The 22,903-nt window shown below is 38.4% G+C and overlaps 1 protein-coding gene across 4 annotated transcripts in view; it reads right to left on the bottom strand.

Moving 5' to 3' along the window:
- The window catches only part of tenm2b (teneurin transmembrane protein 2b), a 253,318-nt gene that overhangs the window by 121,284 nt on the left and 109,131 nt on the right, over positions 1–22,903 (bottom strand). For 2 of the 4 annotated variants that reach the window (XM_079898745.1, XM_079898747.1), the window contains exon 1: positions 22,078–22,318. The exons of the other annotated variants lie outside the window; for them this stretch is intronic. In XM_079898745.1, the coding sequence (XP_079754871.1) occupies positions 22,078–22,126 (49 nt within the window). In that variant the 5' untranslated portion in view covers positions 22,127–22,318. Of the gene's footprint in view, positions 1–22,077; positions 22,319–22,903 lie in introns of those variants that run through there. 4 annotated transcript variants of the gene reach the window in all.

Genomic DNA, 22,903 nt, shown 5'->3' with positions numbered 1-22,903 from the left:
GCAAACGCGGGACCCGAACCATGGGGCACAGATGTCCGACTCTCATCCCTCGAGAAGAGAGCCAAACTGGTGTGGAGCCTCATAATGAACACAGTCAGCCCCCTCGAGAACTGACTGAGCATGATCCTCTCCCAACACACAGAATTCCTGTCTGTCGTCCCAAGGAATAGAACGAAACTTTGATTTTAATAAATTTTTAGTCCAAACTCCTGATCTAAGACACAGAAACAGACAGTTTGACACGGAGTTACATGAGACATGTGGCTTCTAAAGACAAGACGGTGGTGACGATCTCGCGGAGGTGTTATTTCTAGACTTGATCATGCACGACATTGCGTCACCTGACTTCATCCATGGCCAATGGCTTGGCATGTATTACACATGACTCAGAAATTCCCATAGTGTCAACACCACTATGTGGTGTCGATGTTCCCTCGGAAGGGATTTTAAATCTAAAATTAGAATAATTTTAATTATTATAATATTTTTCTATAGTTATATTAATTTTGTGGGTTACAATAATTTTGACAGTAATATGATTTTACACATCACATGAATTCAAACATTTCAAAAATGAACTAGTAAAGGAAGAAATGGTGAAATAGAAATGGTGACCTTTTATAGGACCTATAACATGCACAACTTTAAAAAAAAAAATAATAATAATTAAAAAAATTAAACTAATATATTGATGTTTGGTAGAAAGATAAACACAAACTTTTTTCACATTCTCTCTGACCCTGAGAGTTAAACAGACTGTTTTTGCTGCCATACCTAAGGCTATGTAAATGAAGTTAGCTTTGATTGGCTACTCTTTGACATAGTTCTCCCTGAGGGTTATCATGGTTTCTGACTGAATCTTTATGGTTATGTACAGCTTAGTTTTCATAATTGATGTGGGTGGACTGGAGAAGGAGCTCTCATCAAACTCTTATATTTCAAAAGAGTAATGCTTGATACTATGTTTCAACCTAAATATGCTGACATAAAATTGAGAGCACTCAGACACTAACTGCCTCATCCATTCCGAAGCCAAAACAGAAGGAAATATACAGTATTGGATTATCCTCTGTAAACATAAAAATGTAGCAGGGAATGAGAAAACAAACACTACTAGCTTCCCAAAAGGAGTTGAGGGCTATTCTTCACAGTACAGAGAGCAGCTGGGGATGTTAAGCCCATAGTCTCACCAGATTTACTGTTGTGAGTCACATCAAAAGTAGAAAAATATCCACTATAAATAACTTCAGTGGCTAGTGCTCAAACCCATGTTTTTCAGTTTAGAAGAGGCTCTTCATCCAGGGAGAGTGGGATGCTGTGGGGCCGGCTGTGAAGAAGAGCTGCTCAATGCCAGTTTGTGTCAGTCAGTGCAGACGAAACGTCCTTACGGACAAATTCAAAACAAGGCCTACTAAAGAAATCTGCCAAGGGTTCCTTTAGGATGAGACTTGAAATTTCTGGGTCACATTTGATCACACAGTGGCCAGATGTTTAGCAGAATTGGTGACAACAAGGCTTATATAAATCAATCAAATGTGGGCTCTAAAATGACAGCGGGGAAGCTTTTTGTAATTTCTTTCAACAAAGGGGATGCCATCCCCCCTCAAATCGAGCCCTGCCTTTATTGTTTATTTTATTGCTTTTTTATTGTTATATCCTCTCCTTCTCTTCATCCTTGTCTGAATGTGGTCAGCACCAGGGACTGTTCTCCGCAGGGACCCTGGAAGCTCAATGCATCAGATTGTCTCAAAGAGGGAATTCCAGCTACTCCAACAACCTGACAGCCAGCTTCCTTCAACCATGGCATCTGGCAGAAAGGATGTCAAGAACTGGAAGACTAACAGACAGTGTTCTCCATTGGGATTCAAATGCTCTTTGGATCCACATGACATCCTGAGTGTATCTTACAAACAGCACATTATTCTTAATGCGGCTCAGGTTTCATTAGCATGAGGCTATTCACGTTGCGATGTAGCAAGTAAGCTTGCTATTGCTATGAGATGTTGTCGCTGTTGACGCTATTGTCTCTATACCAAGCAGCGGCTGTAACTTAATGTGACATGATTTAAGAGTATTAGGAGAGGCGCCGGTCATTACAACGCAGGCTCACAGATGTGAGGGAGCTCGTCGCTCAGCGTGGTTGGCATGCAAAGTTTCACATGCAAATTCAGCGGTTCAATGGGGCGACAAACATGCACATTAGCATCGCCGACACTCAAAACAAATCTTCTCGCCCTGCTCTCAACGTGACACGTTCCACCAGCCAAAACCCCCTGAAAACAATTAGGCCACAAGGCTTTTAAGTTCACTCATCTTTTCTTTGAGTCACAATTGTGAACAGAACCGTGTTCTTACCGATAAGCCTGATGGAAAGGTTTATTATGCTATTTAACAAAGGAATGAATCGGCCCCTTTTTCTCTCACGCCAAGAGGCATACAAAGCAATCGACAAAAAAACGCTCTGGCCTGACAGGCTCAACTCACCTTCGCTGTGGCTCATTTGAATATTCCCATCATGCCTCATTTCAGGGTTCAGCCAGGTGGCGAAATGGGGTAAACCAAACACTTCCAAATGAGAGGCTTTCTAATGCGCGCTAAGAGACCTCTCTTATTTTCATATTTCAGACCGACCTGTGACTTTGTGTCTGTAATTTGCATGAAATACAATTGTTCATCTAATACAGATGGGGCCTGATTGAATCTTTTCTTTTCATTTAATCCAAAAGAGGACAATTGCTCTATTTTTCTCAGGAGCAACGTGGCCATACCTTTGGCCCAGAATGAGATGATAGTGATTGTTCCAAAGAATTTTAGTGTTATTTCATTTATTCTTCAACTTATTCATAAATCTAATATTTACCATTTCATATCAGTATCTAGATATTTTCCCCTCATGGGACTGCTTTGTAATTGAGATTGCTCCAGAAGACCACAGCCTTCTGATCCTGTCACATTCATTTCCTGCTTCTGCCTCACAAGAGAATTCCAATTACACCTGCCGTCTATTTGGTAGCCTTAGTGCTCCGTGCAGCTTGCTGTTTGTGCTGAAAAAGTGTTTGCATCATAGAAAAAGAGGGCTTTAATCAGGTGGAGGATGCAAAAAATGATTGCCAGGAGGGAAGTTTGCTGAACTCATCAATGACATGCTTATCAATGGTGAAGTTAGTGGTCAGGCTGCAGAAATCGATGGTGACTAAAGGGAAGAGTGAAGAATCCTCTCACTGGAATACAATAGATTGTGTATGTCTGTGTCAAAACTTGGACTGTCAATCATGTCTAAATAATTGATATGCCAATTTTTTAATGAATTAATATATATATGTTGATATATGTTAATATATATATTATATATATTATATTACATTTTTTAAAATAAATGACATTACCTTTATGTGACTGTCAAAAGCTTTAAAAAGGTGGCTTTATAAGTTAATATTTTGCTTGTTTTATTTCCATTATCAACATAATTCCATTTCAACTGCCTTGCAGACTCCAGCAATCCATTTTTTTAAAAAAAATGAATTTCACACTTGTTTCCGATGCAATCTCAAGTCTGTTTGTCGTCAGAGTTTGGTCTGTTCAGATTCTCGGTCTGAGAAAGTGGTTTTTAAACCACACCGGGTCTACGTGAATTGGACTGTGAATTTAATGAACACAATCTGTCCTAAATGGCAGTTCATACCCATTTTTGATGTTTCTGCATTTATTTAATAAAAAAGTATAAAACGGTAAAGTTAAATTTCAAATGAAATGTGTCCAATTTTAATATATTTTAACATTTAACTTATTCATGTGATGGCAAAGTCGAATTTACAGCAGCCATTACTACAGTATTCAGTGTCACATGATCCTTCAGAAATCATTCTAATATGCCGATTTGGTGCTCAAAAAAAAAAAAAAAAAAAAAATTTTTGTTTGAAACAGTTACGGTCACTTTGGATCAATTTAATGTTACTGATGGTAGTGTGTGTATACTGTATATATCACATGTAGTTCTGTTTTGGTTTTGGTTTTTCTCTGTACTGTTCCTGTTTGCCTGTGTTCCCTTTGGTAATTCATTGAGTTTGTACATGTTCCTAAGTTATATTAGTAACGTATAAGCCCTGTGTTCTCTCTAGTTCTTTGTCCTGTATCGTTAATGTTAGTTTGGTTGTTTTCTTCTGAGTTTCCCTTCATTTATCATTAAATATGGTTGTGTGATCTATACAGCCCGACCATTACAATGTGTAGTGTATCACACTAAATGAACATTAATTTGACAGTCCTATTCAAAACATTCTAGTGATTCAGACAGAGAACAGTACACCCCAGCTACTGAGTCTCACTTCCCTTAAGACGAGCTTCAGTTAATGTGCTCAGTAACATCCTACAGTAGGCACAGTTCACAACCATCAAACTCAATAAAACCCACATCAATCATCACATATTTGGCCCTACACAACACTACAGTTGTGAAGTGAAATCACTCCGGCTATTTACCATCTATTTTAATCTTTTGGATCAGTCTGTGGGTTGTGCTTTGGGAATCCGGGGGTACTAACTGGCAGATAAGTAGTCTTTGATGGAGCGGCTCCTCCTCCTGTCTCATTGTCATGCATGAGTGTTCGTGTAGGACACTTATGCGTGTGGCAGAGGCAGCAGACTGTGAAACAAGCCTTCTTCACTCAAACTGAGAGCTAATTGGGTGTGGCTGAAACAATATGGCTTCCCATGGCTCAGTAGAGATGAATGGCCCCACTCCCGAAGATGGCAAACTTTGCTCTTCCAGGGCATCCAATCGGCTTAGAAAAATCAACAAACATTGGGAGGATCCATTGTAAATCTCGCCTTGACAGGCCACCGAAATGAGAGATTTTACTCAAAATGACAATGACTGTCAAATAGAAATAGGATAAGGATTCCTGCGTTTGAGGCTCACATTGCACATTGTGAGTGAAAGATGTCATCATGACTGTGGTTTTGCTGTTTGATTCGAGTGATTTTTCAGGTTGAGTGAAGAAAACCTAATGTTATTTGAGATCAGAGTAACGCTGGAATTCATCTAACAATGGCATGAGTGATTCGTACACATTATCAGCAATTGTTTCAGCAATGAAAAAGGGTAAACAGAGAGACAGCTGATGGACCGAGGGAACATTCTCCCACAAGGATGCACACTAATCTGCCGAGATTCAACCACACTCACATGCATTTGTCCTCTCTTGTCCTCCATGTAATATTCGAGAGACTATCTTCGAATTAATAACGCAGCTCAATCTGGCGCACACACAATAAGCTTAAACATGAATTGAAAGCTATTTTTTTTAAACCCAATATTCTGGTCCTGTGATGGACTTCCATCCAGGGTGATTCCTTGCCAAGGCCCGGGACGCTGAATGCTGGACCTACATTGGATGAATGGATGGCGTCCCAGTTAACAAAAATGCTGGGTGTAATAAAAAAATAATAGTAGTCATTTTAAAATAGAAAATTAAACTATTGACTTTTAGATTTATTTTATGTTTATCTTACCAAATGAATCTAATCTGAGAGGTATCATTTAAAGTTTTTTTCTCTGTTTTACCACAAAGTAGGCATGCACCTTTTATCTAGAAATGAATTTTCCTCTAGTAAATTCTTTTTGGAGTCAATTGTAGAAAAACAAAATAAAACAAATGAATAAGTAAATAACTGTGAAAATCTAGTATGTGAATATTAATTGCATTTAAATGCTATTACATGCTTACATGCTAATTACATATTACAAAAAAATACATATTACATGCTATTATCTGGAGACTCTGAGACCAAAAAATAAGTAATGATTTGTTTATATGGTGAAATTTGATGCATACTTTTGATGCATTTGATGTGTATTATCAAATTTTTCTTATAATCAATTATCTCAAAAACAAGACGCATAAATCATTACGTTTCAACTTGTTACTTCAACGATACAACAAAAGAACCCCAAACAGAACATGTTACAAACCTGTATGACTTTATTTATTTCTGCAAAAAACAAAAGGAGATAGTTTGATGAATATTTTTGTCCATACAATGAAAGTCAATGGAGTTCAAGTTGAGTATTGGTCTTTACTGAATTTCATTTTATGGACAAAAAAAAAACCCCAAAAAACATTTTTTATGTTCCACAGAAAATAAAAAGTCATACAAGTTTGGAACAACATTTGGAATTTTTGGGTGAATTGTCTTTAAACCAACATTTGTTTTAAAGTTGACATGGGTAAAGTATTTTTATATTATTACATTGCACTAACCTTTACATTATTTAAACCAGGGGTGCCCAATCCTGCTCATGCCAATCGACTGTCCTGCACAGTTCATCTCCAACCCTAATCAAACACACCTGAAGCCACCAATTAAGGTCTTCAGGAGGTGTGTTTGATTAGGGTTGGAGATGAACTGTGCAGGACAGTCGATCGGCAGGAGCAGGATTGGGCACCCCTGATTTAAACCATTAAGAGGTTTTACTCAAAATCGGCTCTGTACAATGCATTCTGCAGAGCTCTGTATGACGAGAATTAGTGAATCACAGCAAGGATTAAGTCATAGAAAGCGCACACACACACACACACACACACACACACACACACACACACACACACACACACACACACACACACACACACACACACACACACACACACACACACATAATCTCATAAATGACTTGTTGCAGTTTAATGCCACCACACGGTAAAAGCCAATAAGTACTAGCATTTGCAGTTAGCTACAAACCACAGTCTGGGTCTTCAGTCTCCAGCTCAGATCTTATCAGCATCCTGTGCAGAAGCACGACCTAACTTATCTAAATTTGCCATGGACTCTGCAAGAGAAATCAATATTGCACCAACTTTGTGCACAACAACACACAAACTACAACCAAAGGAAAACACACTTTACAATCTCTTGAATCTTCGCCCAACACCTCTTCTACAAACAGTAAATATAAAGAAGAGACAACAAGGAGGATGTACTATGTTTATCTTCACAGCCTCGAGCGATCTTTTGTGCTATCAGTGTTGTTATATTGTTTGGATTCAATTAACATTTTATGTTCAGTAATTCATTGTCGCCTGTGAATTGCATGCGGACATAATGCCTTAAAGGGACAGTTCACCCTTTAAGAATTAACATGTGAATTTCACATATAGAAAATGAAATTATCATTTCTTGCCAAACAGACAAAAATTGTTCAACCTATTTCGAGTGTATTAAAAGTCTTGTACACTGGTTTGACAACAGTCATCTACAATTGAACATTGAGAAGACAAAGGAATTAAGCTGTGGGAATCAATATAAGGTACAGCTGGCCTCCCATTTGTAAAGATAAAGCACGTTTCAAATTTTAAATATCTAGGTACAATTATAGATGACAAACTCTCATTCCAGGAAAATGTGGACCATATACATAAGAAAACAAGACAGCGTTTAGGTCTACTCAGGAAGTTAAGAATTTTTAACATTGATAGGAGGATCCTAACTTTTGTTTACAGATCGATGATCAAAAGTATTTTAACTTATAATATCGTTTCATGGTATGGCAATTTAACAATGAGACAGAAGAATAAATGAATACGAGTAATTAACGAAGCACATAAGATTACCGGCCAAAAACAGAGTACATTGCAAGGGCTGTTTTCACATTTTATGGAGAAAAAGGCGCCCTTCGGGGCGTAGGCTGCGTATACCGTTTGCTAAAAAGAACATTTATAAAAGATCATTTGTTCCATTGGCGGTGACTGTTTTAAATAACATTTTCAATTGAGGTAGTTACTATAGGTGTATGAACGTGTGTATGCATAAATGTGTGCATGTATTATGCAGATACATATTGTATTCATTTGTTTTAATCATGTATTCCCCATGTGTTTATTATGTGGTATACAATGTGGTTGTACAGTGTTTTCTGATGTATCTGTTTTTTATGCCAGTGTTAAAGATGAATTTATGTCCAGTAAATCTGAACAGACAATAAAGTCAAACAAACTAATTTTGCCATTCACTTTGCTGTCACTTTTCATAGAACACATTTTGAAGAGTCTTTACAGAGTTTAACATTAAAGGGTAACTCGCCAAAATGCAACCTAGGCTCTTTTTGTTAATCTACCCGAGGCAAACTTTCGTTTAAAAGCATAATTAGAATGGAAACGCCACTTTTAAGTTTGACCGTATTTTCGTTTTAGGTTAAAATGCCTTGTGAATTGGGCACTTTTATGATAACATCAAAAATCACTATTTTTAAAACACTAAGGAGGCTCGATACAACATGAAACTGTGCTCAAAGTATCACCAGGGGCTCTACACATGAACTCGAGCATTGAGAACATTCTTTGTGTACACAGAGTTTACTAAAAAGAAAGATTTTGAACAACTCACTGTAGCTGTGTCCGCCGGCATTTTGACAGTCAAAAATAGTTAATTTCCGAATGAACTGACTCTGAATTTTAGTATTGTTTCTTATATGAGGATCCTTTTTCAAATACAAGGTCAATATTGATTTTCACTAATGAGAAAACAACAAATTATCTGTGAATTTATATTGAACTAAGCTTTAGGAGCTTTCCATCTTTACTCTCCTCCCTGTTACGGAGATCGACTATTTTTGACTGACAAAATGCCGGCGGACGGAAACAGTGTTGTTCAAAATCTTTCTTTTTAGTAAACTCTGTGTACACAAACAAAGTTCTCAATGCTCGAGTTCATGTGTAGAGCCCCTGGTGATACTTCGAGCAAAGTTTCATGTTGTGTCGAACCTTCTTAGTGTTTTAAAAAATAAATTTTAAAACATTTTTGATGCTATCATAAAAGTGCCCCATTCACTCCCATTCACAAGGCATTTAACCTAAAACGAAATTACGGTCAAACTTAAAAGTGGCGTTTCCATTCTAATTATGCTTTTAAACTAAAGTTTGCCTCGAGTAGATTAACAAAAAGACCCTAGGTTGCATTTTGGCGAGAGTTACCCTTTAATTCTTGATGACCATGGCTGGTAAGCTCCAAAAATGTCAAAATAGGACCATAAAAGCTATTTGAATTGCCTTAATTACCTACATTTCAATGTCTTTCTCAAATAAAGCTACCAAATGATTTGGGATATAGCACAGAAGTAATTTTGACTACATTCATCATACTTTTTAGCCTGGTTAAAACCAGACCATTCTCAGTAGTAACTGAGTTATGGTCTGGCAAAGCAGACAAATCATTTCCAAAGGGGCGTCACCAACGGAAGTCGTTCAAATGCCTCGTCAAGAGCGATCGTCATCGTGTAAAGCTGCGTCCCAATTCGCCTAAATTACACTACGCCATAAAATGATGTACTCTTTTTGTGAAGAACAGGTATTTACTTTTGAATGTGTAGCAAAAAAGTAGGCAACTTTAGGACATACTACTTCGTCATCTTTATCGGACGGATCTGTCGCGTGCATCCTGTCACTTAAACTGCCCTGTCAATCATCGTGTCACAGTTAAAATCCTCTATTAAATCTAATTGAATTTCCTACTGTTTCGGAGAGACATGTAGTAGCACGTTCATCTGCCAGTGGGTCTTTCATGGAGACTGTCCTCATGTGTTTGCAATTTGAATATAATAATGCATTTAAAAGTTGAACGGACGTCGCTCAAATGCCTCTGGGCGCAATTGGATAGACCATTGTGTAAAGCCCGCCTCAACGTTTCTGATTGGTGCCGCGATTTCTAGGCCACGGAAATGGGCTTGAATGAGCTCTTTGCCAGACTACTTCTCGAGCAAATCTGAATTTGCCGGAAGTTGTCTGGGTTTTCCCAGGCTACATACTTTTAATGCAGTGGCATTAAATCTGTAACAAGGAGGCAACGTCCTTACTGCTTTTTTTAATTCAATATAAATTCATGTTCCAGTTACACTCATTGTTGACATATTTTTAGGTTAAATAAAAAAACATTTATTCAGACTGATTCGTGGAACATGGAACACTTATGAAAACAAGAGGCAGTATTTATAACATGCCAGTCAGCACATTGGAGGCATAGCCTCTTCTCACATGACTTTCCTCCATTCATTCTCAATTACCCCCCAACAAACTCATGAAACGCTTTATATGAGCTATCTGCCTTAACTTTAACTGCTGGTGTTGCTGGTTTTTCTATATTAATATTATTATATTATCTATTATATCTGAGGGACTATCTTTGAATTAATCACCCATATCAATCCGGTGCAAATGCAATAAGCTTAAACACAAACTGAAAGCTAGATTTTTTAACCCAAATACTCCGCTTTGTTGAAACTCTCTTTGTACGATTTTGGGCTGTCTCAGACGAAAGATGACCAATCGTGGCAATTTCTGTGGTCATGGATCCTAAACGATGGTCCTACGGCGTACAGTGAGAGAGGTTCAAAGACGGCCGTTGTCACGGTCTTGCGACCAAAGATAGCCTGTGATAATTTAATGACAGTGTCAGAAATTTAGCATGATCATCTCACAGTGTGTTTGCTGCTACGATCTACGTCTACTGACTAGCCAATAAAAATCCAACGCGACATGGCGCTAAAACTTAAAACTACATTCCTCAAGCTCCACTTACAAAATGCATGCCAAGTTGGCCTCTTCCCTAGCCATGACCGTGTATTCTCCTCTTTCGCTCCCTCCTCTTTGTTTCAGCGCACATAAAAACCACAATTGCTAAAGTGCGATTCATCTTGCTCTATTTGTTCCCCAATGGCACATGCTGATGACATTTTATTTTTTTGTGCCAATTTGCGTCGTAACCTACAATTCAATAGGTGTCATCATTGTACAGTCTACATATATTTTGTACCCAAGTTTATTAGATCCATGTCATACAGTGTGATTTGTAAAGATCTTATAGGATTGCTGAAATCGCACAGCCTGTAGCAGGCATTTGTGGTCCTGTGATGGACTGACATCCAATCAATTTCTTTGCAAAGGCCCGAGACGCTGGATGCTGGACCTACGATGGATGGATGGATGGGGTCCCAGAAAGCCCAATGTTTCATTTTGAAATAGAAAATTGAACTATTGGCTTTCAGATTCATTGTATATGTTTATCTTACCTATAATGAATCTAATCAGAGAGGTACAAACATTTTTTTTTCTTTTCTCTGTTTTACCACAGAGTAGGCATGCACCTTTTATCCAGACATTTATTTTCATCCAGTAAATTATTTTTGGAGTCAGTTGTAGAAAAATAAAATAAAACAAATAAATTAGTAAATAACTGACACAAAATCATTTTAAAAATCTAGTGTGAAAAGTAATTGCATTTAAATTATATTACAGGCTTTATATCGAGTCTATATGTGACCCCAAAAATTAGTAATACTTTTATTTTATTTTTTTCATTGTGGAATGTGAATTAGACCCCAAACAGAACATGTTCCAAACTTGAATGACTTTCAGTTAACTTAGTTAACTGGATTTTACTTAATATCAAGTGAGAAAATTTATTGAAAAAGCTGAGTGCAAAAACTTCACTTTCACAAAGTCAATGTCACGTTTTCTTTTTTTCCAGAGTACAGCACGCCATTAAGGCAGAATGCCTTATTAGCAAACTAATGCTGGCCATATTAGCAAACACCGGGACCCTTCTAACTCCTGCCGTGGAGAGGCAGTAAACGGGATGCATACTGCAATTACAAGTGTGCATTTTTAATCAGAGCAGGGCCTCTGATTCGGGAATAAGCATGTGACTCAGCCTCACATCATATGCTATATTATGTTTCAGAACCCAAAAGAGGCCTCACATATCTCTGCATAAACATTACATCAGTTTCATACATATGTTCTGATACCAGACCCAGCAGAGGATGCCCAAATGGGTGCAGTTAATACAGCTGGATCAATTAGTAGTGCACTGAAAGCATTTGCAGTGCCCAACCTACACTGGCTGAAACCCATAAAGATATATAAACAAAGGCAAATGGGTTGGAGAACATACAGCCATATCCCCGTGAGGGCAGTTAGGAAAAACGGGGCAGACAAAGCAGCTCAGGTAATTAAACTCCATTTATGCTGTTAGTGAGGATCAATACTGCCAGTTAAACCGCATACTGCGCACAACTAATGCCGGATGAGCTGGAATATTAAAAAGATGTCTTCAAAAACTTTTCATATTTCAAAAAGTCACCATTAAAAGCAGGCCGAGCGAAATCCACAGATGCCAAATATCGCCCCATGGGAAAATTTACATATGTGTGTGGCACAATTCACCCTTGCCTGGATGTCAAATGCAGATTAGAGTGATTGTGTTGCATGCTTCCCTCAGGGCTAAGCGGTTCTAAACACACTTCAGAGACAGAGGGAGAAGAAAGCGGTGGCCGGGCCCCCTGTGTGCGCCTGTTCCTGGACCCGGGCAGGGGGCGACGTGGGCAGCGTGTTTGCCGCTGCGGGGTGCCCGCAGACAAAGGGGCATGAACCACATGCCTACTGCTCGCCGTGGACGCCGCTAGGTTTCTTGGGAAGACTCGAATGTTTAGGTATTTACCAGAACAAAGCCACCTGCTTTTTAAACAAAGTGTCGTTTTTCTATGATAACCACAAAGACGTATTACAAAGACCACAGAGAGAAAAAAGGGTTCAATCATAATTAAGACAAACTCCCTACATTTCAGCTTATGAGATTCGGCACCCTGTTGGCATGGAAACATGACAGCACGTGCCCCACCACCCAATCACCACAAGCCTTTGGCAGGAACTGTCGTCTCGTCTAAGCAACGACTAGCCTATAAAATGAAAAGGCAAAGACAACATTTAAAACTGAGATATTGTAGACGCATTAAGATGGATGTATTTCTGTGTGTGTGTGTGTGTGACAGCGCACCTGTTGGAGGCGTGGGAGCGTGTCAGTAATCATTAAGTTAATGACAGGAACAATTATCCAACGACATGAATGACAGCCTATGTGCCACTCATCCATCATCAGTCGTTTTGACTGACATGTGTTCAGGCTGCTTCTCATAACCCTTATTACTGCTGAACACCATTATATCATCACAAGGCAAATGGAAAGATAATATAACATAATATAATATAATATAAAACGTATGATACACTACCGTTCAAAGTTTTATTTTCAGCAAGGATGCATTACATTGAATTGATAAAAAGTGACAGTAAAGATATGAATTATTTAACATTACATAATATTTATATTTCAAATAAATTGTATTCTTTTGAACCTTCTATTCATCAAAAAATACTGAAATTAATATTAATAAAAATGAATCAAATTTAAATAATATATTGCATGTAACAATTGCAACATTTTTAAATAACACAACTTGTTTAATAAACAATGTGATTTGTCATATGCAAAAAGCCTACAGTTTTAGTCAAACCTCAGTGCCAGTGTGATGTACTGTACAAAAACTGGTGTGTAAATTGTGCTCTCCACATCCTGAAGTGATGTATTTGATGTAAGATGGCCGTACACCCTCTTCGCAGAGCAGAGTTATTGGAACGCACCCATAGACATCACCTTGTGTAATGTTCTATTTTTGATGCCCAGTCAGCGTCATGTGCAGACCGAACGCAGTGTGACACAAAGAGAAATGCTTCTGCATTGCTCTTCCCACAGACCCATGAGTCAACGCTTCTAACTATCAGACACAGGCAGATTTTTCTGCGAAGCGACACCCCGGCACTGAAGTCTGCATGAAAGCAGACGCTCTGGGCTCTTCTCCTACGTGGGAAGAAGAGAAAATGCAACACGGTTTGACTCTAAACCCCAGACATGAGCAGTCATCCAACATAATGACAGATATCGTAAGATTCTCTTCTCCCTCTCTCTCTCTCTCTTCCCGTCTTCTCTTCATTGATCTGTTTGAAATCCAAACCACATGCACCTTTCATCAACCAACCGACTTGCTTCAAGACAAATAGAAATGGCAAATGACAAACAGAACTGATCAAAGGTAATTTCTACCAGAGCGTTTTAGACAAAACACTTCTTTCTTATCAGAAATTATCCAAACCAAATATATATATAAGTTTGGGATCAGTAAGATTTTTTTTAATGTTTTGAAAGAAAGGTCGTATTTTCCCCAAGGCTGCAAAACATTTTTTTATAAGTTATATTAAAAGATATTTTAAAATGTAATTTATTCCTGTGATGGCAAAGCTGAATTTTCAGCATCATTACTCCAGGCTTCAGTGTCACATGATCCTTCAGAAATCATTCTAATATGCTGATTTGCTGCTCAAGAAACATTTGATTGATTTTCTGATGAATAGAAATTTCAAAAGAACGGCATTTATTTGAAATAAAAATCTTTTGTGACATTATAAATTACTTTACTGTTTATAAATGACACACACACACACACACACACACACACACACTATATATATATATATATATATATATATATATAAACACAATTTAAAGTGTATGCACGTACAAACCTCAACAGCTCTTGTGATGAAAAAAAGAGCGCATAGGAGCTTGATGAAGGTCAAATGACAGTCTCCATCACTGTGACAAACGAACGAGACAGAGACAGAAGCGATATAAACAACTCTTCTCCCAGAGGTGACGATGCGGTTTTGTTCAAGAAACAGTGTTTCTGTGAGTGTGTGTGTGTGTGTGTGAGAGAGAGAGAGAGAGAGAGAGAGAGAGAGAGAGAACTTGTTTGTTTGTGTGAGTAGGCCAGTGATGGATGAGGAGGGCACTCGTCTCTCCCCCAACCCTCACCCCCCCAACGAAGTTTACCGCTGCTTATTTGTCATTGCCATCAGTGGGCCAAAGCTCTCACTACGGGATCAAGCCCCACTTTATCTCTGTCTTACAAAACAAGATGGTACCACTAAAACTACACAAAATATCATTCAGCCACTGAATCCTCTCTTCTTCTCAGTGATCATTCAGTGCCACAAATGTGGTGTTTCAGAGAAAGCTGGATGTGAAATCTGCAAATGAATGTTCTCCATAAGCCAGGCTGTTTGCTGTGCTGCCCTGAGACCTTAAGGTATAAAATATCTCGCTATCACTGGCGTCCACCTGCCCTTACAGTGATATTTAGTGATACGGTAATGTCTGTTCATCCATAAACATTATCGTGTACTTTACATTAATGCGCATATGATTGTGTCCTCGGGCAAATCAAGAGGAGAATTTCAACAAGTGAGAACATGATCATATCAACATTGAGAAAAAAAAAAACAAGCACAGACACGATCACATAACATTTTCACCTTTGCTCTCACCTGTGTGACTGTGACAGATAGGTGCTAATGGGAAAGAAAAACAGGGAAGGGAAGGAAAGGAAAGGAAAGGAACGGGAGGATGGGAGGAGACGAGACGAGACGAGGACAGGTTTCAACAGGAACACTCTTGCCATCTGACCAAAACGCAAAAAAAGTGAGCGCATCGAATCTCCTGGGCCTTCACACTACACAGAAAGACGACAGGGGTGGCAAAGACTGATCATGCAGGGCAGACTGGACCATGTTTCATGTGACACCGCAGCTGTGCCCTTCAGCATGGAAAGGTCCCAGAAGAATAGCAGCTGTGTAATGCTCTTCTACATCTCCATCTAAGACACTAAGGACATGAGCGCACACAAACACGACATCAATTCATCACAACATAACTGCTTTCCAGCTCTTACTCTTTTTCCCTCTCGTCTTACCGTCTTTGACCCACTCCAGTCTGACCCTGCAACAGTGGCTGTAATGTGCGAGTTTAACACATAAAGAGCTCAGAGCACCATGGACTCACACACTCAAACTCCCTCTTTATAGCTCGACCTGCTCTCACACAACAGCTCCATGAATCTACTTTCAATTCTCCCTTCAATGAATCACAGCCCATTATATTAGTGTCACGACTACTTAATGTATAACATTCTTCCCAGTGTCCATTGCATTGATATCTGATAATGAAGTTAAAACTTTGCACAAAAGGTTTTAAACTGCACAGAAAAACACTGAGTCAACCCCCAAATAATCTATTAGATATTCAATTGTTCCAGATTAATTTGAGGGTTTGCCAAATGACAAATCAGATAAATCAATGGCGATGTCACAGTGAGCCCTTAATCCCAGTGTTAATTAAGGCCGGCCGACTGATGAACTTGGTACTCATTTCCCACTGAGAGCAGCAGAGGTGCAGGTGAGCATCTATGCACACACATACACACTGTGGTCTGCTGCTTTAATAAAAAATAATAACAATAAAAAGAATCAGAGCATAAATGAAGTGGCCAATCAGATGTGTTTAAATTAGTCCATATAAGTAGGGATGCTGAATGTATCGGTGGTCATAATCGGTTAATAAATTACAGCCAAATACTCACATAATTTCTAGTTGGCATACCTATTGTTAAACAGAAAAATCATTGGTGTATTAATGCATTTTTTTATATATATTTTCCATATATTTATAAAAATATAAGAAATTTGCCAAAGATATGAATAATTATGTAAACCTAAATTTGTTAAATGATTGTGGGATAAGTAATATTGATACCTGTTTTAAATTGGAAAGCATTTTTACGACATACATGATGTTTGGTGTCATTTGGAGAACATAGAGATTTGGACATTTAAAGGGGCAGTAAGCAATTTCTGTTGAAAGTGGATCAAACTGAGCATCACAACACATTTGCAGCCAATAGGCATTAGGGGGCGTGTCCACTCATGATGGGGAGGAGAGAGAGTGAGAGAGCAAGAGGGAGATTTGAAGAAATACTGTATAAAGAGAGATGGCTGAGGACATTACGCAAGAGAAACTGAATATTACAGGGAAAAGAAGGGTTATGATCAGGCAAGGGCTTTAGGACCCGTGTTAATATTTGAAAAGCTTTCAAGTGCTGGAGAGACTTAAGGTCCTTGCACACTGAATCCGAAATTTTCGCATGTGTTTTTTCGTATCCGTCATTCTGTGGCTCTAAACTGTCAAAACACCATTCAAACCCTTGTTACGGATGGGAAAAACGCAGAAAATCGAACCCGATTCGATTTTTTTTTTGACGGACGAAAGTTTCGGAGGCAGTGTACAAGTGTGATTGACATAACGTGAGGTCGTATTTATTTTTAACGTGCGAAAATTTCGGACGCGAATTTCGGACTCAGTGTGCAAGGGCCTTTAAGCAGGAAGGCCTGAAAACGGATGCCGAGGTCGCGTTGTTTTTGCTCACCCATACACAAAATAAATATATTTGAAATATATTTTCAGAGTATATTTTGGAATATATGCAAATATTAGAAATTTGCCCTATAAATTTCACACTTAACATCATATATTTTTGTTATATTTCAGAATATATTTCAATGTATTTGGAATATATGCCACATATATTTTTGACACTTTTGGGGACCCATACAGAAAAAAATACATTGAAATATATTCTGAAATATAACAAAAATATATGATGTTAAGTGTGAAATATATTTATTGGGCCAATTTCAAATATTTGCATATATTCCAAAATATAATCTGAAAATATATTTCAAATATATTTCTTTTGTGTATGGGCACTATGCAAATAAGATTGGTTTTGCTATGTTTTACAGAACCAAGATTTGCTTTTGTTGAAATATTAGCTGTAACAGGACAGTATTGAGCATCAATGCTTGTCATCTTGTCCACGGTATATGCTGATTTTTTGTTTTTTCCTCATCATTAGTTCCTAATCTTTGCCTTATTTTCCGTGAAGCATTATTTTGTTTTGCTTCAGCTATGATAAAGAGACATCCACTCCTGCATTGCATGTTCGTGCATTTTAGGGGCGGAGCAATGAAAGAAGGGGTGTGTTTGTATGGGCTGATTTCAACAGGTCTTCTCAGAAATCGCTTACTGTACCTTTAAGTGTTATATTTTTGTAATCAGTCTCATAAAATGTAGATTTATATCCAATATCACCAATATATTAGTTATTGGCTTCAAAATAAAAATATAATTAGCATAAGTATCAGTGCAGTAACGTCAATCATTGGTTAATGAGTGAAGTTTAAGCAGTCTGAGGTGTTTTATTAAAAAAAAACTAAAAAAACACCAACCTGACACTCAAAAATAAGCTTTGCCCTGTGTGTCCACACATTAGAAATTCTCTCAAAACGGCAGCGCTTCAGCACGAGCTGTGCATATGCGTTTCTATCAGCGCAGTGTTTATTGAGGCTATCCAAAACACTCTAAGCTGCTCCCAATGTGCCTATTCCATTAAGTTGCTATTGATGAAAAATGCCAGTTACACTTAAGACCCTGTAAATTAACAAACTGTTGGCTTATTAAAACAATAATATATTTTGCTGTATAGCTCAATTTCCCTCGCCTCTAATGAGATGCCAGCAAGTGGCCCTTGCCGGCAAGGTTAATGGATTCCATATTTTTCAATTTAAAAATTGGGTTCTTCTAGCTCAAGAACCAATGCAAAAGTACAGCTAATTAGACAGTGACGGCTCAAAAGAGCTTAAGGAGACTGAAGTAAACAGGCACGCATCTTGCAGCTCAACATCCACTTCTGGGGCTCTTTACTGATCTAGGATTTGTATTTTTTTCCCTCTCAAACTCTACATACAGTATCTTACCCCACTGCATGTTTAAAGCACAGCTGCTCGTGTTGCTTTGTGAATACATGCTGTAAAACAGGCACACACTGATGCCGTAGCAATGGCCTTCTCTAGCAGGGGTGTGTGGAGGAGGCAGGATCAGGACTTTGAACGCCACAGTGTCTTTCTGTATGAGACAGAGGCGGATGGAGGTGAAGTCGAGGGGTGATTGCCCACTGAGTTCTGAATTGATAGAGACAGGCGGTGAAGGGGAGGGTGGAACTGCCTGCCATTGATCACATATTCTGGACAGGAGGCTTTTCAATCTCCCCCTCTTCTCTCTCCATCTCCTGCATCTGTGGGCTAAGAGGCCTAAGCCGAGGTAAATTGCTTCATGCCAGTCTAATTTTAAGAAGCTCGTAAAAGCAGAGATATGCCGCTCTCGCTCACGTTCTCTCCCCGGCTCCCCGAAGTGCACAGCTACGCTCTTGTGTAGAGATGAAGAAAAAGGATCTCTTTCTCTGCAGGAGACAGCACGCTTTTACCACACACGTGTACATGCACACACACACACACGCTGGCCAGAGCAGTCTGCTGGACCTGTCTTGGTGGAAAGCATTTAATTTCAGTTTGGACCTCTGGGCAATTTATCCAGCCGTCTTCTCCATGTGTGGCCCCTCCATCATACAGCTAAATATGACTGAATCCATCTCACAGCCATTGAGTTTCACTCCGTGAGCATTTATAATCAATGTGGATTGTATTTCAGATAAAAATGCAACTGTTCTTCATTATGCAGGTTGCTTGGGATAAATGATGGCATATAAAACATTGTGAAACGCTCATTTGCACGCCTCTTCAGCATGAATCAAAATGCAAGTTTAAAATGGTTCAAAGTGACACATTATTAACTATATTGTTTCTTGGCTACTGTTCACAGCATGTGGATGAATCATACTAATGCTGATAAAGACAGAATATAAATAAAACACACATGGAAACTTCATTGCTTAGTCATGGTAATTAAGCATAAGTACAGCCTACTCAAATCTTTGACTTCATTGTCTTAAAGGAATAGCTCACCCAGAAATGTAACTTTTTCACTATTAACTATTAATGTTTCAACTGTGAAACATGGCATTTCCTATGTCAAATGTTCAAGCTTCTGTTTTCCATTAACAGAAAGTGTACTGTTAGACATGTCTGTAATTTGTACAGTTATTTACTATATATCACCCAGTAATACTGCAAATTCTCTTTACAGTAAATAACTGTGATTCCCTTTGCATTATAGGAATTTTCGGTGGCATCAAACACCACATAAAGAGATTTACTGGGTTTTAAAAACATGCTTTTTTTTACATTTGGATTGACAGGATTTGAACTTTTAGATAATCATTTTTAGATTTTAGATAATCAGTTTACTGTCTGGAATTTGTAATGTCACACCGAGCCGCATCCAGTGTAGACAGTGTCAGTGATTATATTGGGTTCTATTGTCTTTTGTCGCACTGCTCGTGCTCGCATCCGGGGTAGACACGGCAGCGCTGCAGGTTTTGCCCCAGGATGGAACTCAGGAGTGGAAGAGTGTGTGTGTGTTGTCAGGTTTGTGCACCCCAGTTTAACATAGGTTAACACTTACTCAACATGGCGGTAACAAACTTTACCACAGTAAACCTGGCTAACGTTTCATTTTACAAAATACTTTTTAAGCTGAATTACCGAATTTAAATAATTTTAACGAGAAAGCTCAGCTTACATTAACATTAAGTTAACTTGTGTGAAATTCTGTTCAGGTTGTAGTTAACGTTGGCCAGTAGCCTAGTTGAGAAAATAACTTTGTATGTTAACTAGGTTAAACAAACGTTTTATGGCTAGGCACCTTTCTAGTTAGCAGTAGTTTGTTATAGTTTTTTTTTAATGGAATTTAAGATTTACTGCATTTTTTTTTGTGTGTGTGTGTGTGTGTGTGTGTGTGTGTGTGTGTGTGTGTGTGTGTGTGTGTGTGTGTGTGTGTGTGTGTGTGTGTGTGTGTGTGTGTGTGTGTGTGTGTGTGTGTGTTTCAAAGGCAACTGCAACAAAGCAACAAGAAAGACATGAGCATGCCAGCCACATCGAGACTGACAATTAAGAAGACTTGACTATGATTTTGAGAGGTTTGTATTCCGTATGCCTTTTAAAGGTGTGTAATTTCTACTTGTTTTTCAGGGAACACATTTCTCTCTGTAACAAAGTGGATGGTGAGCAAACATGGCCAATGTTTTGGAGCAGCACCCGGGTTTTGCAGATGCCTTATGTATTCTTTTGATGCTTATACATTTTTTCCCATTCCCTAAAGATTCATTGTGAGAATAAATCCAGAGGATACTGCAAAAAGTCGTAAGACGGTAGAAATGGTGAAGATGCACTGTCCCAGCAATGTCAGTAGTACTAATAGATGTCTGTAGTGTAGGATAAAATTCTATATACAAATCATAAAATCTCATTTATATTTAGTGCAAATGAACGGGTTACAGTAGTGAACTGATAACTTGTTTTTTTTACAATAATCGCACTGTATTACATAATTACAGCACCATTTAGTAGGGGTGATATTGATAACTGTGATATTCAAAACATGATATCGATATTGTGTTAATTAAGGGTGTGACAATACATCTCAATAACCATAATATTTAAAGTGAATAGTACACATATGATAATATGGCATGTAAATAATCCAGCGCCAAAACCTGGTCGACATCCCAAAGTACAATAAGCGCATGCAGCTCCTACTGCCGTGCAAAATCCTGTGCTCCAAAAAAGTAAGTTCGCTAGTATGGGAGTTTTTATTGAGATTTAGAGAAAATTACTCGTTAGACACCCCAGTCTATCAACAGTGAGTGCAAAAGGGGGTGAAACCACCTAAAAATGGTTAGCATTTTAGTCTCCTCTAAATGAAATCACATAGCATGGTCTTAAAAATAGTCCACGAATCTCAAAACTTTATCACTGATTTAAATAATTCTGACAATATCACAACAAGCTACCAAAATGTTATTTTCTCTGTAAATTCTTCTACAATGTTTGAAGTCCAAAGGTTTCATGAACTACAGTAGCTACATGTATTTTACTTTGGGTTTGCCATTCCATTTCTTGGATTTGGGTTCCAAATGGGGACGCTGCGCAAGTTAACAGGTAGGCTATAAGTTGTGTTGTTAAAGCTTATTTAATACTGGTGAATTTGACAACATTTTCTCTCTCCTGGTTATTTCTTAGGCAGTGTCAAAGAAGCCAGAGAAAGCCAGAGTCAATTGTTGTAATTGTTGTATGCAATGGTGTGATTAATTGGCTTAAAAAGAAATCAAAAAAACAAAATAAACAATCGTCGCGTACAGAATATCTGAATATAGAAATGCAAGTGAACATATATTTACAAAGAGATATATCAGTTTATCCACCATGACAGAGAAAGTTCGTCTCACCTGGGCGCGCGCGCGCGCTTTAATTGCCCGTGGCACTTTCGCGCGCACCGCACGCGCCTGTCTTTGCCGACCGTTTTTACGCGATGATGTCAGTGAAAGAGTGAAGCGGCTTTTCTTACCTGGATCGTGGTGGAGCACTTTCGCCCTGTGTATGCCCGGGTGGTGCATCTCTGATGCCGCCGCTACCGGCTGTGAAGTCAGTCAGAAATCCTTTTAAACAGGTAGAGAAACGGATCCTGAAACTTCGCAGTGCTGACAGTGAATCTGCACACAGAGACACTAACGCGTCTCCCCACAGCAACAGATCTACACACCACTCGCAGTCATCTCCGTTTCTTTTATTTTGCTTCGTTTTGGAAGTAAACGTTCAGAAATGTACATGAATTAAAAAGTAGCAGAGCGGAGAGAATTCCTGGAACAAAAGAGTGTAGTTCTGGAGAGACAGAGCGGAGCTGTGCCTGTTCTGTACTCCACATAAAGCAAGATGCTCGCAGCGCATATTGTAAGGGAGGGGTGGGATGAGACATGTCATGATGGAGAGAGAGGGATAGCTTGACTCAGATTAGTCAAATATCACGATTGTTTATTTATTTGTTTGTTTGTTTATTATTATTATTATTTAACTCATTCAAGGATGACATTTGCATAAGAGAGAGGGAGAGAGAGACACCCAGTCAGCTTTTAATGTTGTCACCATTTTAAACTAAGGGCTACAGATTTTTTCACTAGTTTCTTATCTGCATACAGTATTTTAATAAATTATCTACTTGTCTGCATATCTGAAACTTAAAACAATTTCACCTTGATTGATCCAGAAAATGCGAAGAAACACAAAGTTTAAATAATTTTACTGGCAAGTTTGACCAATCCATTGAAAAGAACTGACACAAAATAGTGATTCAATTGCTTAATAAATCTATTAGAATATATATTATCAAATCTAAT

The sequence above is a fragment of the Squalius cephalus genome (genome assembly GCF_949319135.1).
Source record: "Squalius cephalus genome assembly, chromosome: 17".
Lineage (NCBI taxonomy): Eukaryota > Metazoa > Chordata > Actinopteri > Cypriniformes > Leuciscidae > Squalius > Squalius cephalus.
Note: the sequence above shows the minus strand (reverse complement) of the source record. Positions and strands in the feature narration are given on the sequence as shown.